The 23,388-nt window shown below is 38.3% G+C and overlaps 1 protein-coding gene across 2 annotated transcripts in view; it reads left to right on the plus strand.

Moving 5' to 3' along the window:
* The window catches only part of LOC101276639 (nuclear body protein SP140), a 74,534-nt gene that overhangs the window by 3,973 nt on the left and 47,173 nt on the right, over positions 1 to 23,388 (plus strand). For both annotated transcript variants that reach the window (XM_033425716.2, XM_049712522.1), the window contains exons 3-6: positions 9,833 to 10,010; positions 10,916 to 11,084; positions 15,720 to 15,803; positions 19,161 to 19,244. In XM_033425716.2, the coding sequence (XP_033281607.1) occupies positions 9,833 to 10,010; positions 10,916 to 11,084; positions 15,720 to 15,803; positions 19,161 to 19,244 (515 nt within the window). The remainder of the gene's footprint in view (positions 1 to 9,832; positions 10,011 to 10,915; positions 11,085 to 15,719; positions 15,804 to 19,160; positions 19,245 to 23,388) is intronic.

A 23,388-nucleotide genomic window follows, 5' to 3' on the forward strand; every position in this document is an offset into this window, starting at 1 on the left:
TGGCTAGAAGTTTATCAATTTTATTGATTAAAAAAAATCAGCTTTGGGTTTCATTAATTTTTTTCCTAATGTTTTCCTGTTTTCAATTTTATTGATTATTACTCTAATTTTTATTATTTCCTTTCTTCTGCTTGAATTAGGCTTAAACTTCTCCTTCTTCTCTAGTTTCTTCAGAGGGAAGCTTAAATTATTGATTTAGATCTTTCTTCTGGTACATACATTTGAATGCTACACATTTCTCTCTAAGCACTTTTGTGCTGCATTCCATAAATTTTGTTAAGCTGTGTTTTCATTTTAATTTAGTCCAAGTTATTTTTAGATTTCTCTTGAGACTTCTTCTTTGATCCTAGAAGTATGCTGTTTAGTCTCTAAGTATTTTGGAATTTTCCAACTCTATTTGTTATTTCTACTTTAATTCCATTGTGGTCTGAGAACATAGTTTTTCTGATTTCTTTTCTTTTTAATTTGTTAAGATGAGTTTTACAGCTGAGAATGTGGTATATTTTGGTAAATATTCCACATGAACTTGAGTGCTGTGTATATTTTGTCATTGTTGAATAGAATAATCTGTAAGTGTCAGTTAAATCAGATTAATTGATGGTGCTGTTCAGGTCACTGTGTTCTTACTGACTTTCTGCCTGCTTGTTCTACCAATTACTAAAAAAGGCGTATTGAATTCTCCAACAACAAGAATGGATTTGTCTGTTTCGTCTTGTAGTTCTATCAATTCTTATCTCATGTACTTTGATGCTATTTCGTTAGTTGCCTACACTTTGAGGATTGCTGAATCTTCTTGGAGAAATTGACCCTTTATTTTTATACAATGCCCCTCTTTGTCTCTGACAATTTTCCTTGCTCTGAAGTCTTTCTCTGAAATTAATATAGCTACCACAACTTTCTTTTGATGAACGTTGTCATGGCATATCTTCAGCCCTTCACTTTTAACCTATCTGTGTTTTATATTTACAGTGGCTTTCTTAAAGACAACATATAGTTGGGTGTTATTTTTTTTCACTCTGTCAATTTCTGTCTTTTAATTGGTGTATTTAGACCATTCACATTTAAAGTGATTATTCATATGGTGAATTAAAATCTACCATATTTGTAACTGTTTTTTGTATTTTATAACTGTTTGTAACTGTTTTTTTATTTGTAACTGTTTTTTATTCATTGTACTTGCTTCTATTTTTTCTTCCTTTCTTTTCCTGCCTTTTGGTTTTAATTGAGCATTTTGTGACTCCATTTTCTCATCTCTCTTAGTATATTGATTATACTTCTTTTAAAGCATTTTATTGGTTTCCCCAGAGCTGGCAATATATATTTACAACTAGCCGTGTCCACTCTAAATTACAATATACTGCTTCATGGTCAGTGCATGCATCTTACAACAAAATGTCACCAGTTCCTTCCTCCTGTCCTTTTTAACACTGCTGTCTATCATTTCACTTATCCATTTACTATCAATCACATAGTTGTTCTTATCACTTTGAACAAACAGCTATTTCTTAGATCAACTTAGAATAGGAAAAAATTTTTTTAATTATTTATTCCTATTCCTTTATTCCATTTATTCCTTCTCAGATGCTCTTCCTTTCTTCATGTAGATATGAGTTTCTGACCCATATCATTTTTCTTCTGCCTGAAGAACTTCTTTTAACATTTCTTTTGTGGTAAATCTTCTGGCAATAAATTACCTCAGTTTTTGTTTGTTTGAGAAAACAGTGAAATGGTTAACCAGGTGCTGGCTCTGAATTCTTAATTTCAAGGGATATAAGAGTCCAGATTGGAGGGTTTTTTTATTTTATCACTTCAAATTTTTATCTACATTTTCTCTTGCATGGTTTCTGATGAGAAATCTGATGTAATTGTTATCCTTGTTTCTCCAAGGGTAAGGCTCCCTGACCCCTCTCCCCCTGTCTTCCTTGGGGGAGACATTTTCTCTTTGACTTTGGTTTTCTTCAGTTTGAATATGAAATGACTCATAGATACTTGGTATTTATCTAGTTTGGTGTTTGCTGAGGTTTTTCAATCTGTGGTTTGTTGTCTGTTATTAATTTTGGAAAATTTTTGGCCATTACTACTTCCAATATTTCCTCTGTTCTCTTTTCTCTTTCTTCTCCTTCTAGTATTCCACTTTTGTATATCTGTTCTTTTTGGTATTCTTGGATATTGTGTTCTGTTGTGTTTTTTTCTCCTTATACTTTTTCTCTTTGTATTTTAAGTAATTTCTATTGACATATCTTCAACTCATTGATTCTTCCTTCAGCCATGTCTAATCTACTGATAAGCCCATCAAAGGCATTCTCCATTTCTGTTGTAGTGTTTTTGATTTCTAGCATTTCCCTTTTCATTATTTCTTTGAGTTTCCATCTTTTTCCTTACTTAGCCATATGTTCTTGCATGTTCTGCTTTTGCCATTAGAGCCTTCAACATATTAATTAATCATAGTTATTCTAAATTCCTGTCTGACAATTTGAAAACCTGTCATATCTGAGTCTGGTTTTGATGACTGCTTTGTCTCTCAGACTGTTTTTTGTCTTTTGGTATGCCTTGTAATTTTTTTGAAAGCCAGATGTGATGTATCAGATAATAGAAACTGAGGCAAATGAATGTTTACTGTGAAGTTTTATGTTAACCTGGCTAGGAGATGGGCCATGTTTAATGTTTTTTCTGGCTTTAGGTGACAGAGGCTTCAAATTCCTCTAGTGTTCTCATTTTGTGTCCCCTATGTTCTTTGGATTTCCCTAAGAGCTCATTAAATAGAGCCTTGCAGCTCTTTCAGCTGTAATCCTCAATTATTATACTGGAGCCCTATTGATGTAGTGGTAGGGTACTGGGGAGAGAAAGCATGCTTTAATCTTATGATTAAATCTCAATCTTGTAGTGGAACTGTGTTCCTGGACTGTAAATTTTAGAATGATTTCTTAGCTATTTCTCCTTCCCTCACCCCATTAAATGAGACAGAGCCTAGAAGGAGCTGGATTTTGGTAACTGACCTTCCCCTAGGTCAGATAAGGCTTGGGCAAAGTGCTTTCCTCTAGAGAGCAGACCGTTGTTATGGAGAATGCTCTGGGCTGTTTAAAAAAGTTTCCTTTTCCCCTCTACCTCTGCCAGAGCAGAGGATTTTTCTTGGCTCTTCACCATGAGTAGCTGGTGGGGTTCCTGGAAGTAAAACCTGCAAAGATTGGGGGCTCTCCTAAGCCAGTGGTCCCTAGGAGTTTCTCATTCTCATGTAAGTCTACACTCAGCCTCCAGCAAGTCATCGAACTTACCATTTAAAGGTTCCTATGGTCTATGGCTCTAGTGGCTTCCATTCCAGGTAGCTGATCTCATCTGTGATTCTCTGGACTTGTCTATCAATCCAGTTTTTAGGGTGACAGTTTGACTTATGGCCTCAATTTTCCTGTACATGCCTGAAATTCATTGATTTTCAGTTTTTTCAGCTTTTTTATTTTTGTAAGGATAGGAGTGATGACTTCCAAGGTCTTTGCAATGTTAGAGCTGAAGCCAAAAATGAACTTTTTAAACCACTGCAAGTTAGATTTGTTTCTTAAAACAAAATTTTTGTTTTAAAATTTTGATTTATAGTAATATCATCTTATAGCTAGAACATGTACCTATTCAATTTTTCTTTATTATTTAGATCAATTCAGGGTATGTTCTTGTGTTTAAGACCGAGTTATTAATACATATTTTTGCAATTTTTAAAACTTATATCCCATATATCTTTTTAAATATACTTGAGGAGTTAAAAATTGAAAGTGAAATTTTGTAACGACCATGAAAGATTTGTCTATTAGCAGTCTTAAATGTTGTTATTAAAATACATATATTGTGAATTTTGCTTTCTATCTTGTTTGCCTTTGTCTAACGTCACTTGCCCATTTTTTGACTTTTAACATTTTTAATGTCACTTTGTTTTTTGTGTGTCTTTGGTAGTTAGACTCTATTTATACTTTATTTCATTCATACTCTAAGATAGTAATTTAATCTGTTTTTTTTTTTTTTTTTTTTTTTTTTGCGGTACGCGGGCCTCCCACTGTTGTGGCCTCTCCCGTTGCGGAGCACAGGCTCCGGACGTGCAGGCTCAGCGGCCGTGGCTCATGGGCCCAGCTGCTCTGCGGCACGTGGCATCCTCCCGGACCGGGGCACGAACCCACGCCCCCTGCATCGGCAGGCGGACACCCAACCACTGCGCCACCAGGGAAGCATTAATCTGTTTTAAATGACATATATCTTTTGCTTATAAATTTTGGGGGCACTTTTAATATCTAATGTCTCTTTGTTTTCTCTGTTTAAGAAAAACAGTATGTTTTCTTTACTTTTATTCTTTTGTAAGATTTATAGTCTCATTTTGACTCTGTTACCCTTATGACTTCTAATTAATTCTCAAATATATATTGGGTTGGCCAAAAATTTCATTCGGGTTTTTCCATGAGATGTTATAGAAAAACCCAAATGAACTTTTTGGCCAACCCAATATTTCTCTGATTGATAGCATCAAATGTGAAACCATGCCATTTGAGTTTAGCATCTTTGAAATAAATCATTTAACTCAATTTTTCAACTTGCCCAGATTGTTAAGATTTTTAATATACTCTGAAGTTTTAGATTAAGATTACTATACTTTTACTACTGCATACAGTATATATCCTCTTTCTAGAACAAGGCTTCTCAAATTTTTGATTATAGGACCCCTCTACATTTTTGAATATTATTGAGAATCCAAAGAGCTAGTTTTTGTTAATGTAGGTTATACCTATTACTATCTACCATATTAGAAAGTTGAACTTTGAACACTTAAATATATTTATTTAATCATTTTAAAATAATACTAATAATGAACTCACTACCTGCTAACATAAATGACCTATTTTATGAAAAATAACTGTCTTCTAAAATAAACTAAATTAGTGAGATTAGCCACCCTTCATATTTTTGCAAATCTCTTTAATAGCTAGTTCTGTAGAAGACAGCTGGTTTCTCCTATCTGCTTCTGCATTCAATCTACTGTGATACCACAGGCCGTGTATTCTCTGGAAAAATCCACTATACATTTGTGAGAGTATGAGAGAGAAAAAGGATAAATAACATCTTAGTATTATATGAAAACAGTTTTGACTTTGAGGACACCTGAAAGGGTCTTGCCCAAAATCCCAGGGTCCCCAGACCCTACTTTGAGAATCACTGTTCTAAAATAATTTTTGAGATGTACTTTTTTTTCTCAAATGAAATTTACAATTTTTAGATGTCAGTATTTTTTTAATAGACCTTTATTGGAGTGTAATTGCTTCACAATACTGTGTTAGCTTCTGTTGTACAACAAAGTGAATCAGCCATATGCATACACATATCCCCATATCCCCTCCCTCTTGAGCCTCCCTTCCACCCTCCCTATCCCAGCCCTCTAGGTCATCGCAAAGCACCGAGCTGATCTCCCTGCTATGCTGCTGCTTCCCACTAGCTATCTGTTTTACATTCGGTAGTGTATATATGTCGATGTTACTCTCACTTCCCCCCAGCTTCCCCCTCCGCCCCCACCCCCCGTGTCCTCAAGTCCCTTCTCTATGTCTAAGACGTCAATATGTTAACTGGTTTTAGTGGTGCCTTCCACTTCTTTCATTGATACAACAGAACTTTGCTGGTATTGATTTCCTGATTCTCTTATTCTAGGGTATCAGCAAATAATTTGTTCTAGACAGTGTGTCAGTAAGAATGGGGTAGATTATTCTATTGCAACAAACATTTCTAAAATCTCAGTGGGTCACCGGCTGCTTAAGGGAACCCTCATCTTGGACTGTCTCTAGCTGATGAACAGCCGCCATCTGAAATGACAGCCACTGTAGCAGAGAAACAGTGGGCATGGCTCACAGGTGCTGGCTCCAAATTCTTCTGCCAAAGCTACACCCATCAGCCCAAGGAGGCAGGAAGGTGCAACCCTACCTTTGTCCAGAAGTAAAGAAAATAGAGCATTGAAAACCGTGTGACCAACACAGAGGGTGCATGAGTAAAATGTTTTCTGAGCCTCTGCACAGCTATTTTGCCTTCACACATGAATGATTGAACAGGGGGTGTATTTGTTAGGCATTTCCTTTTACTTCTGAATCTACATACACACTTGAATGACTGCTTTAGACATTTAGATGTTTCAAATTTACTTTTCATTTTTCCTTTGGATTTTTTCTTTTTTTCCAGCTATGTGCCGGGGAAATTCCCTTGTCTTTATCTTATGACCATTTTAGTTAAACTTTTGTTTGTTTGTTTGTTTTGTTTTGTTTTTTTGTGGTACGCAGGCCTCTCACTGTTGTGGCCTCTCCCGTTGCGGAGCACAGGCTCCGGACGCGCAGGCTCAGCGGCCGTGGCTCACGGGCCCAGCCGCTCCGCGGCATGTGGGATCTTCCCGGACCAGGGCACGAACCCGTGTCCCCTGCATCGGCAGGCGGACTCTCAACCACTGCACCACCAGGGAAGCCCTAGTTAAACTTAAAAAAAAAAATTTTCAGCAATCACTTTAAATTTCCAGGCCCATTATCTTATTTTCCTGTTTTTTCTTCATGGCATCCTGGACATAATATCTTCTCCACTGTGTATGAAAATTGTTTTTTAGAAACTCTCTTCTGTTCCCTGTAGTATTTCTATTTGTTCTGGAGTCATTTTTGCTCTCTGCTCATCTTGGTTCTGCCCCTTTGTGCTGTTAGTTTCCACAGATATCTGTGGCCTGTTATTGTTTGTTCATTCTTAAGGGTGAGGCACTGATAAGCTAGCTTGGAACTGCATTTAATGAGATGGGCTTGAAAACCTGTGGCTTTGCTGGGTAAATCCCAAATGCCCAAAGGTGAAGACCTTTCTTCTGTGTCGTTTACATTTTTCTTAAGAGGAAACCTCTAATTTCTTGCCTGGATGCAGGAGTTCTGTATGGTGGGGTCAGGAAAGAGTTGGGGAGCACATTGTTTTGTATTTTCTCCTTTCAAACAATCCCTCTCTTTTCATTCTTGCATCTTCTTCCCCACCTCCACTACCTCCCCAGGGGCCTGTAAGACACCCAGGGCCCCTCTGTGACCTCTAGGAGCATCCTCCACCAGCAGTAATGATGAATGCTCTGACCACTTTTTCTTTTTCGGACTTTGGTTTAAGTTTTTCATCCAATCCCCTTCTCTTTGTCATTGTGACTCTAATTTCTTTACTATCATTTTAGAGCACTCTCCAATGAGAGAGGGGGAAAGCACTTGTTTTCAATCAGCTATCTTTAAGCAAAAACATTTTTTTTCTTTTTTTTTTTTTTCACACATTACACTTCCCCCTCACCACATCCTCAAGTCCATTCTCTAGTAGGTCTGTGTCTTTATTCCTGTCTTACCCCTAGGTTCTTCATGACATTTTTTTTTCTTAGATTCCACATATATGTGTTAGCATACAGTATTTGTCTTTCTCTTTCTGACCCACTTCACTCTGCACGACAGACTCTAGGTCCATCCACCTCACTACAAATAACCCAACTTCGCTTCTTTTTATGGCTGAGTAATATTCCACCGTATACATGCACCACATCTTCCCCACCCATTCATCTGATGATGGACACCCGGGTTGCCCCCATCTCCTGGCCACTGTAAATAGAGCTGCAATGAACATTTTGGTACATGACTTTTTCCGAACTATGGCCTTCCCAGGGCACATGCCCAGTAGTGGGCAAAAACATTTTTTTAAGGAATTCAGTGGAGGAATGGATTTTATTCTATCCTGATGCATATTTGGAGAATGGGAAGTTCCAATGACCCTTTTATGGTGGGATAAAAAAATCCTGAGTCTTTACAACTTTTAGAAATACAGAGAAGTTTATTAAGACATTATCAGAAGGGGAAACAATTTATCAAGTAAGAATCATAAAGCTTTTTGAGTCTCTAAATTACTTCTCACAGGTGTGGTTATGTTTGAAATCAAGAGGTCTTCTATTTCTTCATGTATATAACACTTCCACAGGCAGGTTTAGATATAGAGCAACCTGTCCTAGTTTTGAATATTCACACAAGTCTCTATATTAGACCAAAGAAAAAGACATATTCTCAATATTAATTGAAACTTTATCAGAGGAGTGTCTTTGACCTAATTTTACGATGTGGAATGCCATTCCTGCCTCTGCAGTTACAGATGGGAGAGGTCTAGCTCCTTTACACCTTCCTGAGATTTATTCTGTTTGTTATTAACTAAGAAGACTTGCAGTTCAGTGGTAGGTTCTGTAGTATTGTCTCAGTTTGTTTTTTTATTTCTTTGTCTGTAACTTATTTTTTTGTAATGTGTATTCATCAGGGTTCTTCAGAGAAACAGAACCAATAGGCTGTGTGTGTGTGTGTGTGTGTGTGTGTGTGTGTGTGTGTGTGTGTGCGCATATATATAGAGAGAAAGAGATATTTATTGTAAGGAATTGGCTCACACATTAATGGAGGCCAGCAGGTCCAAAGTCTGCTATGCACCAGCAGGCTAGAGACCCAGCAGAGTCTCTGAAACCACTCAGCTGGAGAATTCCTTTTTACTCAGGGAGGCTGGTCTTTTTGTTTTATTCAGGCCTTCAGCTGATCGGATGAGGCCCACCTACATTATGGAAGGCAAACTGCTTACTCAAAGTTCACCAATTTAAAATAAAATGTTAGTCTTATCCCCCAAACCCTCCACGTTGAGACATAAAATTAACCATCTGAGTATCATATAAATTCCTGTAAAGCTTTTACAATTTTAAAATTCAATGTTTTCCAAAGAGAGTTTGGGTGAAAGTCTTTTTACAGTAGTTTTGATTAGCACAGGGTAAACTCTTTCACTTCTATGTACAAACCTTCCTTAAGCCCAGTGTATTCTTCTATTGCACCCTTGATTATTCTCTAAGTAAATAAATTCCATCTATTCTGGTCCTTGCACAAGAACATCATTTTACACACGTTGGCCCTCCATTGAGTGCCTATCATCGAAAAGAATGCAAATAACAAATGTTGGCTAGGATGTGGAGAAACGGGAACCCTCCTGCACAGTTGATGGGAATGTAAATTGGTGCAACCACAGTGGAAAACAGCATGGAGGTTTCTCAAGAAACTAAAAATAGAACTACCATATGACCTTGCAATTCTACTCTTGGGTATATATCTGAAAAAAACAAAAACACCAATTCAAAAAGATACATGCACCCCAATGTTCCTAGAAGTATTATTTACAATTGCCAATACAAGGAAGCAACCTAAGTGTCCATCAACAGATGAACAGATAAAGAAGATATAGTGTATATGTATACAATGGAATACTACTCAGCCATAAAAAATGAATGAACTTTTGCCAGTTGCCACAACACGGATGGACTTGGAGGGCACTATACTAAGTGAAATAAGTCAGATAGAGAAAGACAAACACTGGATGATATCGCTTATATGTGTAATGTAAAAAAATACAACCCACTAATGAATGTAACAAAAAAGAGGCAGACTCACAGATATAGAGAACAAACTAGTGGTTACCAGTGGGGGGAGAGGGGGAAGGGGGAATTTAGGGGTGACCGACTGGGAGATATAAACTATTGGGTGTAACATAGGCTACAAGGATATATTGTATAACACGGGGAATTATAGACAATATTTTGTCATAACTGTAAATGGAGTATAACCTTTAAAAATTGTATAAAAATATATGTAGTAAATATTCATGTAGAAAAAAGAATAGTCATTATAATATATAATTTTGTATATAAAAACATTCAGAAGCTGTAAAAAATAAATAAATAAAATAAAATCTTTTGACCTCCATGGGCCTCTCAGAAACTCAACGTCTACTTTCATATTGTGTCTTTGTTTCTCAGAATGATCACAGGGGACCAGAACCCAGAGGAGCAGAACCCAGAGGAGCAGTTTTTCTATGAGTTCATATTCAGGCTTTTCAAAGAAAATAAGGTGGAGATTGCAAGTGCAATAACAAAGCCGTTTCCTTTCCTCATGGGCCTCCGAGATCGGGGCTTCATCCCTGAGCAGATGTATGAGGTAAGTGAGGAGAATTCCCTCATGATAACCTGCCAAATTTAGGATGCAATGAGCAGGCTAAAGATCCTCCTATGAACAGGGACGTTCGCCATCCTATAAGTTAGGAGGTGAGAGGAGAAGCAGCATCACAGACAACATCCCTTCTTCTGTAGTAAACAGGGGAGGCGCATGGCGATGGAGATGTGGCAACATTGGAATGGCGAGTAGGTAGGGAGCATCTTAGATATTTTGATACAATATGATAACAATAACAAAATTAAAGCAAATAAGTGAGTTGGGCAACATTTCATTACAAAGCCCTCTTATTTTACGCACTCGAACCTGAAGTGATTGAACTCATAGGGAAGTCGTGTCGCGGTAGGATAAATTTGGAAGCAGACGCTTGCTGCTCACTCTCCAAATCGTTTCTTGCACTTTAGACATTTCCAGATACAGAATACAGGTAAAGGTTAACAATGGACCTTCCTGGGGATACTGAGGACAAGTCTTCTTTTTGTCTTTGTGAATTTTATTTGCCCTTTGGCAACGTTCACAGAAGGGGAGAGTGGTTACATGGTTTCCTGGAGGGAAGGGCAGTGGTTATTGTCTGGTCAACTAAATGGCCTCTCAGTACCAGTAAGGGCCACTCCTGAAGCATCCTGTCCAGGCTCTTAAAGCCCTCACACAACATTCTACTTTGAACCTACTTTTATTCTTCAAAATTGCTCTCTTAAGTGACCATCAATGTCAGAGAGGCAGGTTAACAAAATAAGAGTCTATTTTTATGATGGAGAATATTTTAGAAGTCATCCAAATATGTGTAACATTCTAATATTTCACCAGAGAACAATTAGTCTATTTATAATCCGAGTCTCCTATAACCCATACACTCAAAGCTACATAATTCACCATTCAATATTTTTAAGCATTTTCAAGAAGCTTGTGCAAATCTGGTCCCAGTGGAGAGAGTGGTGTATGATGCTCTCAGTGAACTGGAGAAGAAATTTGACAAGACAATTCTGGATGCCCTGTTCAGCAGAGTTAACCTGAAGGCCTATCCTGATTTACTCCATGTTTGCAGAAACTTCCAAAATGGTAATTACAACTTTCAACAACTTTTGGGGGTTCAAGTCCACTTCATTCACTGATTCATTCATTCACTCTTCATTATATTTGACAGTTATTATATTGAGTGACTACTACATGACAGGCAGAGAGAGAATACAATAGAGAAGAAAACACACATGACTTGTGTCCTCATGGAGCTTACACATAGTGGGGGTGACACCTTAGCCAAGTAATCCCACAAATGATTGCTCAGCCAGGACCTGAATTTGGTGCTGAGAAACATAGGATTTGAGTCTCTACTTTTCTGGAGGAAGGCATGAATTATGCCTTTTGTAGGAAAGGAGGTAGCCCTATCCGATACTTGCAGACATGTTCAAAGATGGAAAGATTTTCTTTGTATGAAAAGATTTGTCATTCAATGCAGTCCTGTGCCCGAACAAAGAATGGAGAATTCACAAGGGAAGGCCAGCACATACCCATGCATTGGGGAGGGGGCAGAATGTGAAAGCTACAAAGTAGGAAAGGAACAGTGGACCTGCAGAACCATGTGGTTGAAAAACGGAGCATGGGTGGGAGGGCTTGGAAGCTCGTTCTGGAAAGGGGAGTTGGAGGTGATTTTCGAGGGTCTAACACCCTATGCCAAGGAATTTGAAGTTTATTATTTGGGAAATAAAGATGTAATAAAGGATTTTTAAACAGAGAAAAAGTAAAAGAAGTCAGTATAAAGAATGAGATTAGTTTATTTGTGAAAATTATATCTTGTAAAATAAGAGCTATCTCATTTCTCCAGTGTGATATCTAAGTCAGAAAAAGGAATAAAGGAAATGAAATACCTAGCCACAAATTTCGAGTCAATATTATATTTGTAGCCAGAACATCCCCAGGCCATGGGTAGGAAGGGAATGGCAGTTACCTTTACTGCCCACATCTCAGGGGCTCTGATCCTCTCCCTGTACTGTAGGGATCCCCCTCCCTGGACCCCAGGATCCACATCACATGTGTTAGTTTCCGGGGCTTCCTGTGCTGAGATCTCCTACACGTGAGGCTTGCTGCTGCCCTCAAGCTGCACTGCCCACTGCCTGGCTCAGCACAGCTGCCCACCTGCCCCCAGGGGAGGCTGCCGCTGGTGCCTCCCAGACCCTTTTGTCAGTGGCCCAGAGCCAAGATGCTGGTAAGAGGGGTCAGAGAAGCCTCCTGTCCCCCATCATTGAAATGCCTGCAACTGTAACGCAAATGTACCTCCTGGGGGCAATACCCACTGAGGGGTCAGGGCAGTAGGGAGATGCTTTTTCCATCCCCAGGACATGTTGACTTCATGCCTAGGCCTCCTTATGTTCTCTAAACCTCTCACCCACATAACATTTACCCCCATGTCCTCTTCCAAAGTTGGCCTGGGCATGAAGTCAACGTGTCTTGGGGACAGAAAAAGCATCTCCCTACTGCCCTGACCCCTCAGTGAGTATTGCCCCCAGGAGGTACAGTTGTGTTAGTATTCACTTCCCATCTGTGCCTTTCAGAAAATTTTCATTTCCTGTCTGTGTCTTTCACAACGTGTCTTTCCTTGTTTTCTGGATTTCTCCCCACCCATCCTACCCCGGGGAAGTACTAGTTCCTCTTCACTGTATGTCTCTTTATAACAGGTCTTCTTCCCTGACCCAAGGTCTTTTCTCCTTCCTTCTTTCCTCCTTTCCTTCCTCCCTCCCTCCCTCCCTCCCTTCCTCCCACCCTTCCTTCCTTCCTTCCTTCCTTCCTTCCTTCTTCTCTCCCTCCTTTCCTTCCTTCCTTCTAAATCTCCATCTTCAAAAGATGTTAGGGCTTTTCTTCTATAATGTAGGTGTATTTCTCTAGAAATATTAGCTTTCTCCTGAAGAAATCCCTCTGCTTCTTCCCTGGTCTTAGTTGCACATAGAATTTACTAAACACATTCCACGTGTATTATTTATTTTAAATTGGCTTTCACTGTTTTCTGATCATTTTGAAGGGGGTTGACCACTACTTACAACTTTTCCACTGTCCATTCTTTTTTGTTTGTTTTTTAACATCTTTGTTAGAGTATAATTGCTTTACAATGGTGTGTTAGTTTCTGCTTTATAACAAAGTGAATCAGTTATGCATATACAGATGTCCCCATACCTCTTCCCTCTTGCATCTCCCTCCCTCACACCCTCCCTATCCCACCCCTCTAGGTGGTCACAAAGCACCAAGCTGATCTCCATGTGCTATGCGGCTGCTTCCCACTAGCTATCTACCTTACGTTTGGTAGTGTATATATATGTCAGTGCTACTCTCTCACTTTGTCACAGCTTACCCTTCCCCCTCCCCATATCTGCAAGTCCATTCTTTAGTAGGTCTGCATCTTTACTCCCATCTTGCCCCTGGGTTCTTCTGACCATTTTTTTTTCTTTTTTTAGATTCCATATATATGTGTTAGCATACGGTATTTGTTTTTCTCTTTCTGACTTACTTCACTCTGTATGACAGTCTCTAGGTCCATCCACCTCACTACAAATAACTCAGTTTTGTTCCTTTTTATGGCTGAGTAATATTCCATTGTATATATGTGCCACATCTTCTTTATCCATTCATCTGTTGATGGACACGTAGGTTGCTTACATGTCCTGGCTATTGTAAATAGAGCTGCAATGAACATTTTGGTACATGACTCTTTTTGAATGATGGTTTTCTCAGGTTATATGCCCAGTAGTGGGATTGCTGGGTCATATGGTAGTTCTATTGTTAGTTTTTTAAGGAACCTCCATAGTGGCTGTATCAATTTACATTTCCACCAACAGTGCAAGAGGGTTCCCTTTTCTCCACACCCTCTCCAGCATTTATTCTTTGTAGATTTTTTGATGATGGCCATTCTGACTGGTGTGAGATTATATCTCATTGTAGTTTTGATTTGCATTTCTCTAATGATTAATGATGTTGAGCATCCTTTCATGTGTTTGTTGGCAATCTGTATATCTTCTTTGAAGAAATGTCTATTTAGGTCTTCTGCCCATTTTTGGATTGAGTTGTTTGTTTTTTTAATATTGAGCTGCATGAATTGCTTGTATGTTTTGGAGATTAATCCTTTGTCAGTTGCTTCATTTGCAAATATTTTCTCCCATTCTGAGGGTTATCTTTTCATCTTGTTTATGGTTTCCTTTGCTGGGCAAAAGCTTTTAAGTTTCATTAGGTCCCATTTGTTTATTTTTGTTTTTATTTCCATTTCTCTAGGAGGTGAGTCAAAAAGAATCGTGCTGTGATTTATGTCATGGAGTGTTCTGCCTACGTTTTCCTCTAAGAGTTTGATGGTGTCTGGCCTTACATTTAGGTCTTTAATCCATTTTGAGTTTATTTTTGTGTATGGTGTTAGGGAGTGTTCTAATTTCAATCTTTTACATGTAGCTGTCCAGTTTTCCCAGCACCACTTATTGAAGAGACTGTCTTTTCTCCATTATATATTCTTGCCTCCTTTATCAAAGATAAGGTGACCATATGTGCGTGGGTTTTTCTCTGGGCTTTCTATCCTGTTCCATTGATCTATACTTCTGTTTTTGTGCCAGTACCATACTGTCTTGATTACTGTAGCTTTGTAGTATAGTCTGAAGTCAGGGAACCTGATTCCCCCAGCTCCGTTTTCCTTTCTCAAGATTGCTTTGGCTATTCGGGGTCTTTTGTGTTTCCATACAAATTGTGAGATTTTCTGTTCTAGTTCTGTGTAAAATGCCAGTGGTAGTTTGATAGGGATTGCATTGAATCTGTAGATTGCTTTGGGTAGTAGAGTCATTTTCACAATGTTGATTCTTCCAATCCAAGGACATGGTGTATCTCTCCATCTATTTGTATCATCTTTAATTTCTTTCATCAGTGTCTTATAAATTTCTGCATATGGGTCTTTTGTCTCCTTAGGTAGGTTTATTCCTAGATATTTTCTTCTTTTTGTTGCAGTGGTAAATGGGAGTGTTTTCTTAATTTCACTTTCAGATTTTTCATCATTAGTGTATAGGAATGCAAGAGATTTCTGTGCATCAGTTTTGTATCCTGCTATTTTACCAAATTCATTGATTAGCTCTAGTAATTTTCTGATAGCATCTTTAGGATTCTCTGTGTATAGTATCATGTCATCTGCAAACAGTGACAGCTTTACTTCTTCTTTTCCAATTTGGATTCCTTTATTTCTTTTTCTTCTCTGATTACTGTGGCTAAAACTTCCAAAACTATGATAAATAATAGTGGTGAGAGTGGGCAGTCTTGTCTTGTTCCTGATCTTAGTGGAAATGGTTTCAGTTTTTCACCGTTGAGGACAATGTTGGCTGTGGGTTTGTCATATATGGCCTTTATTATGTTGAGGTAGTTCCCTCTATGCCTACTTTCTGGAGGGTTTTTATCCTAAATGGGTGTTGAATTTTGTCGAATGCTTTCTCTACTATTGCGATGATCATATGGTTTTCCTCCTTCATATGTCCATTCTTTTTTAAAACTTGAGAAGTATATTCGATGTGGAACAGCTGTTAGATTCCAGGAGCAATGTCAAACCACAGGTCACGTGAGACCCACTGAAGTCCAGGGTTCCCTGAGGGCTGGATGGTTCCAGCCTTCCTGGATGTGTAACTATGAGATGCAGCTCTTGGTCACTGTCTGGGATCTCTAATTGCCTTTCCTTTCTCTTCTCAGTGATTCGTGAAAACTTCCATTACCAAACTGTTGGTGAAGGAGAGACAAAGGAGACACTCAACTTACAATTAAACCATGAACAAGGTAATTCTGACTCGATAGAAGCTTGCTGTCTCATCTACTAAGAGGAAAGGAGATCATGGATCAGAGGACTGAGCTCCTGGGTGGAGAGTGCACCCTGGAGAAGGAATGCAGCAGGAGATGGGGAAGCCAGAGCAGTGGTGTGTTGTTTGGGCTCCCAATTAACCAGCCAGATCTGGAATTCAAGAATATTGCTAGGCAGATGTGATAACTAATAAGATGGAACATGAACCCAAGAGAGAAGATCTCACTGCAACCATGAGGCAGAATTAAGGGGGGACTCACAGCAGTAATTGTGAGCCAGGAATTCAGTAGATCTGGGAAGGAGTAAGGGTTTGTGACAAGTCCAAAGAGGAAGCCTTTGATGTGTCAAAGGGAGGAACAGTTGTAAACAGTACTCATAATAAAAGAAAAGAGAGGAAGAGAGTAAGCAGTAATTGTGTGGAGGGTGTGGAAGAGATGGTGTTCTGTAGAAAAGAAGGAAAGGAGAAGGGAAGGAGTAAAAGAAAGAAAGGAGAAGCGAAGGAGTAAAAAGGGGTGAAGAGAACAAAGGGCAGTAATAACTCTGACTATGACAATAGTCACAACGCATAACATTCACAGACCACTAGGCGTAAGGTCAGTGCTTCCAGTGCATCAACATGTTTAATGCTCACATATGCCTCATTTACTTTTGTAACCAGGATGCACCGTTTCTAGCTTTTAATCATCTTTTCATTCATATTATTACTAATAATTAATCATTAAATTCTAACACATAAGACATTAATTGAAAATTATGATTTCTTGCTAAGTTACTGTACCCAGGTATCACTTTACCAGTAGCATCTCATTTAATTCTCATAACAATCCTGTCATAAGGGTTTTGTTATTCCCATTTTTCAGGAGAAAAAACTGAGGTGTGAAGATAGTTAGTGATTCAGTGAGTGAAACAGCCTGCAAGCCCAAGAAAATGTCTCCATCCTTAAGCCAAATGGTCTACAATAAATTTAGTTATTTGTTAACTGTTGATTTTTTTTCTTGGAAATGACAAATGTAAGAAAAAGCCATAAGAATGGCCTTGCAGAATGTCATTAATATGTATCCTTAATTTGGATTTATACATCAGATATTATATATTTTAGAGATGTATTAATACATTTATGTAACATTCAGATGTATTTTAATAATAATACTTATTCTTTTTAATAAAGACAAATAGCTAAAAGTATAAAATGTATATTAGAAAGTACAAAGTGTATCAAAAATATATTTAGGGATTCATCTACCACTGAGAATAGTGGGAATGAGAATGAGGTGGTGGAAGGATTCGTAATAGTTATTTGTAAAGAATAGAGGTTCATTATGAAAGGAAGGGGAAACAAATCCTTCAACATTCCTAATGTGATCTAGGTGACACCCTACCTAGAGCATATCAGTGATGGATGCAGATGAGTATAAGGGAAGAAGATTTATCTCGTGACCCAAATGGTACAATAAAAATCCAGGAAATGATGAATGAATGTGCCCGAGAATCTGAACAAGCAGTAAGGTTGACTGACAGTCCAATATTTGCCTGGATGACTGACTCTGAGTATGGTAGCACATACAGGGAAGGAGGAAGGGGGATGTGATGTGTTCATAATTCAGAAAGGAGGCCCCAGGGAGCTCCAAGGAACCCTGCTCCTCTCCCCAAGGGGCAGAGGAGTAGATCAGAGTTTAGGGTGAGGAGTCATTTACTTACCAAGAAAGCATATCTGGTTTTTGTGGTAAATGGGAGAGGTAAAAAAACCACAAAGAGACAGAGAGGGTAGGACACTGGAATAGCATAGGTATAAAGGGTATAAAGAGTTGGAAGAGAAAAACTAGAGAGACAAAGGGGGAAGAGCCAGAAGCCTCACTGGGGAAGAGAGAGGCAGAAATACAAGGTGACAGGAGTGGCCAAGGAGAGAGACGCCATCAGAAACAAGAATGCACAATCCTTCATCGGGGATACACAGTGTTGGGAAGAGGACTGTAAGTACAAATGTGAGAAATGAAGAGAAGTAGAATGGATTGTAAAAAGATGGAAAATAAGGCAGAGCAAACATAGAAAAAATTAACCTCCCCTCCTGCTTCACACTATCCACAAAATATAATTCAAGTTGGATCACAAATCTAAAAGTTAAGGCTAAAATGATAAAGCTTCTAAAAGAAAACACAGGAGCGTATCCTTGCAAATTTAGGGTTGACAAAAATTTGTTACATAGGACAGGAAAAGCATAGACCATAAAAGAAAAACTTGGTAAATTGCACTTCATCAAAATTAAAAACTACTAATCCAAAGACACCATTAAGAAAAGGAAAAGGCAAGTCATAGACTGGGAGAAAATATTTGCAATACATATATCTGACAAAGGATTGTACCTGTAATATATTAAGAACTCCTACAAAAGAATAATAAAAAGACACACCACTAATTTAAAAAATGGACAAAAGACTTGAACAGACACTTCACTCAGAAGATATAAAATGACCAATAAGAACATAAACAAAGTATATATCATCATTAGTGATTGGGGAAATGCAAATTTCATTAGTCATTGGGGAAAAGCCACAACGAGCTACCATTCGGTTACTAGAATTGCTAAAATTAAAAATACTGACAACACCAAATGCTGATGAGACTATGAAACAATTAGAACCCCTTTATATACGTTGCTAGTTGGACTATAAAGTGATAGATATAACCACTTTGGAAAACTAGCAGTTTCCTATAAAGTTAAATATAACCCACGACCCAGCAGTCCTACTCCTAAGTATCTTCTCATAAGGAATGAAAACATATGTTCACACAAATATTTGTATAACAATGTTTATAGTAGCTTTATTCCAAATAGCTGAAATCTGGAACCAATTCAAATTCTCATCAATAAGAGAAAATAAACGGTGATATATTTATAGAATGCAATACTATTCAGCAATATAACGAATGAACTACTGGTATATGTAACCACATGGATGAATCTCAGAAACATTATGTTGAGAAAAAGAAGCCAGTCACAGGAGTATGTACTATGTGATCCTATCAGTACAGACAAGTATAGTACCAGAAAGGAAGGACTTGTTAATGGTGATAGAAATCAAAACAGTGGTTGCTTATAGTGGTTGGAAACTGAATGGCATGGTGGAAATGTTCCAAATCTTGACTGTGATGTTGGTCACAGAGCTGTTTTACACTTAAGATATGTGCATCTCAATGAAAAAGAGGCAAGCAAGGCTCTGCTGGGCCTCAGATAGGGTCCTTGGAACTTGAACATCTTCAGAGTTCATCTTGAGCACACAGAGGTCTCTTCTCTGGATACTGTCTGAGTTCTGTCTTTTTCTTATTGCTCTCTTTAGTGTCCTTGGAACAGTCACCTCTCCAAATGAACAATGTAATAAGGTTAGAAGATGTACCCAGCTTACTGCCATATAACAAACAAGGTAACAATCATTTAATTTGTCAATTCCATATTAAACCTTTGTTTTCTTGTCTTCATGGAAGCAAAGCCTACCTTTGGTCTCCTATCCTAGGCCTCTGCTAGCCCCCACTTCTCCTACCTGCCCCCTTCTTCTCCTACCTGCTCACATATGCAACAGAGACAGTGAGAAAAGGAATCTGAACTCCTGAGTAGATGGAGCATCCATTGATGGGGAATATAAAAAGAGAAAATTGAAAAGGTAGATAGGGTGTAATATGTGACAAATTACATGAATGGATCCAGTTTTCTAAAATCCCCCTCTTCCAGGTTGAGATAGGGGATAATTTTCAATTAATTTCACAGAACAACTAAGAGGAACTTGGAAACATCATGGCATATCAGGTTCACGTGGGAGAACTGGCCAGTTGGAGGTCCCTGGTACTGTAGTCAGAGTCCAAGAGGAGAGTTTTGGAGATGATGAGAGGGGAGAACCTGGAGGATGAAATCACACAGAGAGACAAAAGTTGAATAGTGTTGGGAGACAGAGGTCAAAATAAAGTGGGAGAAACAGATGGAATGGGAGCAAGTGTAAGACACTGCAGAGAACAGATAAACTGAAAAAGTTCTCAGAAACAGAGATAAAAGTTGAGAGCGAAAAGTATGGAAAGGGCAAGACTGAGAGGAAAATAAATACTAAGAATTGGGAAGAGTCAGGGAGACGTACAAAGGCAACTATGAGGAGAAAGAGTTGAAGGAGAATGGATGGAAAACAGGTTGAGAGTGAAAAGACAATAAAAGAGAGAGGAGCAGATCGGGACATTGTAGGCTTGAGGTAAGAGCACTGTATATAAGCAACTTTGGGCACAAGTGTTGGCAACATTAGCTGTGAGTTTTCAGATTAAACTGTCCTTAACCATCAAAGTGGCACTTGTAAAATACTCACATTGCAATAGTCCTCTCCCTGAATATTCCAGTGATTGCTATGACCAAATCACCACCCTAGATTGCCTTCAGAGTACCTTTATCCGTGGACTCAAAGACCATGGTCTGCTAGATATCTACACGTGAATTCTTTCAAGAACTTTTAACTTGGCATTTCAGAACTAAAAGTAGCATCTTCATCACTCAAGCTAGATCTAAACTCCTCTTCAGCATTCATGTTTCAGTGATGGATCCTTATTATCTCATAGGTTTTCAAGTTGGAAGTCTAGGCGTCACCATGACTGCTGTTGCCCTCAAATAAATGCCTGTTACTCATCCAGTATAGTCATTTCTCTTCCAGAATATCTCCAAGCTGTCCATCTGTCACACCCCGAAGTCTTCAGACCTCTGCCATGGTTCTCAAAGCAACAGTCTTCTGTTCATGACCTTCCTCTAATCTTGCTTCCAACAAATGTGTTATTTGCACTTCAACTACATGGGACATTTGAAAATGAAAATTAGATTGTGTTATGTTCCAACATACTTTCTTAATACACTAAGGATTAAATAAATGTTTCTCTGAGTGGCATCCAAGATTACCCATGATAAGCCCCGTATCGATTTTCCCAGCCTCCTCACCTGCCTCCTGCACTATTAATTCAATATAGTATAAACTTTTTTCCCCCAATAATTTTATTTTTAAAATTTGTATTTTATTTTATTTTTTTAAATTTTACTGTAATATAGTTGATTTACAAGGTTGTGTTAGTTTCAAGTGTACAGCAAAGTGATTCAGTTATACATATATGTTCATATATATGTATATATATTCTTTTTTTACATTCTCTTCCATTATACATTATTACAAGATATTACGTGTAGTTCCCTGTACTATACAGTAGGTCCTTGTTGGTTATCTTTTTTTATATATAGTAGTGTGTATATGTTAATCCTAAACTCCTAATTTATCCCTCCCCCACCTCTCCTTTGGTAACCATGTTTGTTTTCTATGTCTGTGAGTCTGTTTCTGTTTTTTAAGTAAGTTCATTTGTATCATTTTTTAAAATTCCACATACGTATAAGCAATATCATATGATATTTGTTTTTCTCTGTCTCATTTACTCCCCCAATAATTTTAATTGTTAAATCTTTCATATTTGAGCATTTTCATACATTTTCTGCCTTATTCAGAACTGTTTTCACATTCTACTACTCTCCACTTAACCTCCTCACTCTGGTAAATCCTATTTAAAACATACTATTGCAGGGAGGCCTTTCTTTAGAGAAAGCTAGAAAGAAACAGTTGAAAGACAAAGGATAGGAGAGAAGGAGCAACATAAGAGAAACAAGACGAAAGTTGCAGAAACAGAGAAAGAGACAGTCCAGGAGACACCAGCAGAAAGAAACAGAGGCAGAGATGGATAAAATGTAAAGATCCAAACGGAAAGGGAAGAAGTAGAAAGAGAATGTGGTATAAAAAAAGGAAACCACTAAGATCAGAAACTACCACTAAGATCAGGAACAAGACAAGGTTGCCCACTCTCACCACTATTATTCAACATAGTTGGCCACAGTAATCAGAGAAGAAAAAGAGATAAAAGGAATCCAGATTGGAAAAGAAGAAGTAAAGCTGTCACTGTTTTCAGATGACATGATACTATACATAGAGAATCCTAAAGATGCTACCAGAAAACAACTAGAGCTAATCAATGAATTTGGTAAAATAGCAGGATACAAAACTGATGAACAGAAATCTCTTGCATTCCTATACACTAATGATGAAAAATCTGAAAGTGAAATTAAGAAAACACTCCCATTTACCACTGCAACAAAAAGAAGAAAATACGTAGGAATAAGCCTACCTAAGGAGACAAAAGACCCATATGCAGAAATTTATAAGACACTGATGAAAGAAATTAAAGATGATACAAATAGATGGAGAGATACACCAAGTCCTTGGATTGGAAGAATCAACATTGTGAAAATGACTCTACTACCCAAAGCAATCTACAGATTCAATGCAATCCCTATCAAACTACCACTGGCATTTTTCACAGAACTAGAACAAAAAATCTCACACTTTGTATGGAAACACAAAAGACCCCGAATAGCCAAAGCAATCTTGAGAAAGAAAAACAGAGCTGGAGGAATCAGGCTCCCTGACTTCAGACTATACTACAAAGCTACAGTAATCAAGACAGTATGGTACTGGCACAAAAACAGAAAGATAGATCAATGGAACAGGATAGAAAGCCCAGAGATAAACCCATGCACATATGGTCACCTTATCTTTGATAAAGAAGGCAAGAATATACAGTGGAGAAAAGACAGCCTCTTCAATAAGTGGTGCTAGGAAAACTGGACAGCTACATGTAAAAGAATGAAATTAGAACACTCCCTAACACCATGCACAAAAATAAACTCAAAATGGATTAAAGACCTAAATGTAAGGCCAGACACCATCAAACTCTTAGAGGAAAACATAGGCATAACACTCTATGACATAAATCACAGCAAGATCTTTTTTGATCCGCCTCCTAGAGAAATGGAAATGAAACAAAAATAAACAAATGAACCTAATGAAACTTAAAAGCTTTTGCCCAGCAAAGGAAACCATAAACAAGATGAAAAGATAACCCTCAGAATGGGAGAAAATATTTGCAAATGAAGCAACTGACAAAGGATTAATCTCCAAAACATACAAGCAATTCATGCAGCTCAATATTAAAAAAACAAGCAACCCAATCCAAAAATGGGCAGAAGACCTAAATAGACATTTCTCCAAAGAAGATATACAGATTGCCAACAAACACATGAAAGGATGGTCAACATCATTAATCATTAGAGAAATGCAAATCAAAACTACAATGAGATATAATCTCACACCTGTCAGAATGGCCATCATCAAAAAATCTACAAACAGGGATTCCCTGGTGGCACAGTGGTTGAGAGTCCGCCGGCCGACGCAGGGGACACGGGTTCGTGCCCTGGTCTGGGAAGATCCCACATGCCGCTGAGCGGCTGGGCCCGTGAGCCATGGCCGCTGACCCTGCACGTCCGGAGCCTGTGCTCCACAACGGGAGAGGCCACAATAGTGAGAGGCCCACGTAGTGCAAAAAAAAAAAAAAAATCTGCAAACAATAAATGCTGGAGAGGGTGTGGAGAAAAGGGAACCCTCTTACACTGTTGGTGGGAATGTAAATTGATACAGCCACTATGGAGAACAGTATGGAGGTTCCTTAAAA

Source organism: Orcinus orca, chromosome 7 (genome assembly GCF_937001465.1).
Source record: "Orcinus orca chromosome 7, mOrcOrc1.1, whole genome shotgun sequence".
Lineage (NCBI taxonomy): Eukaryota > Metazoa > Chordata > Mammalia > Artiodactyla > Delphinidae > Orcinus > Orcinus orca.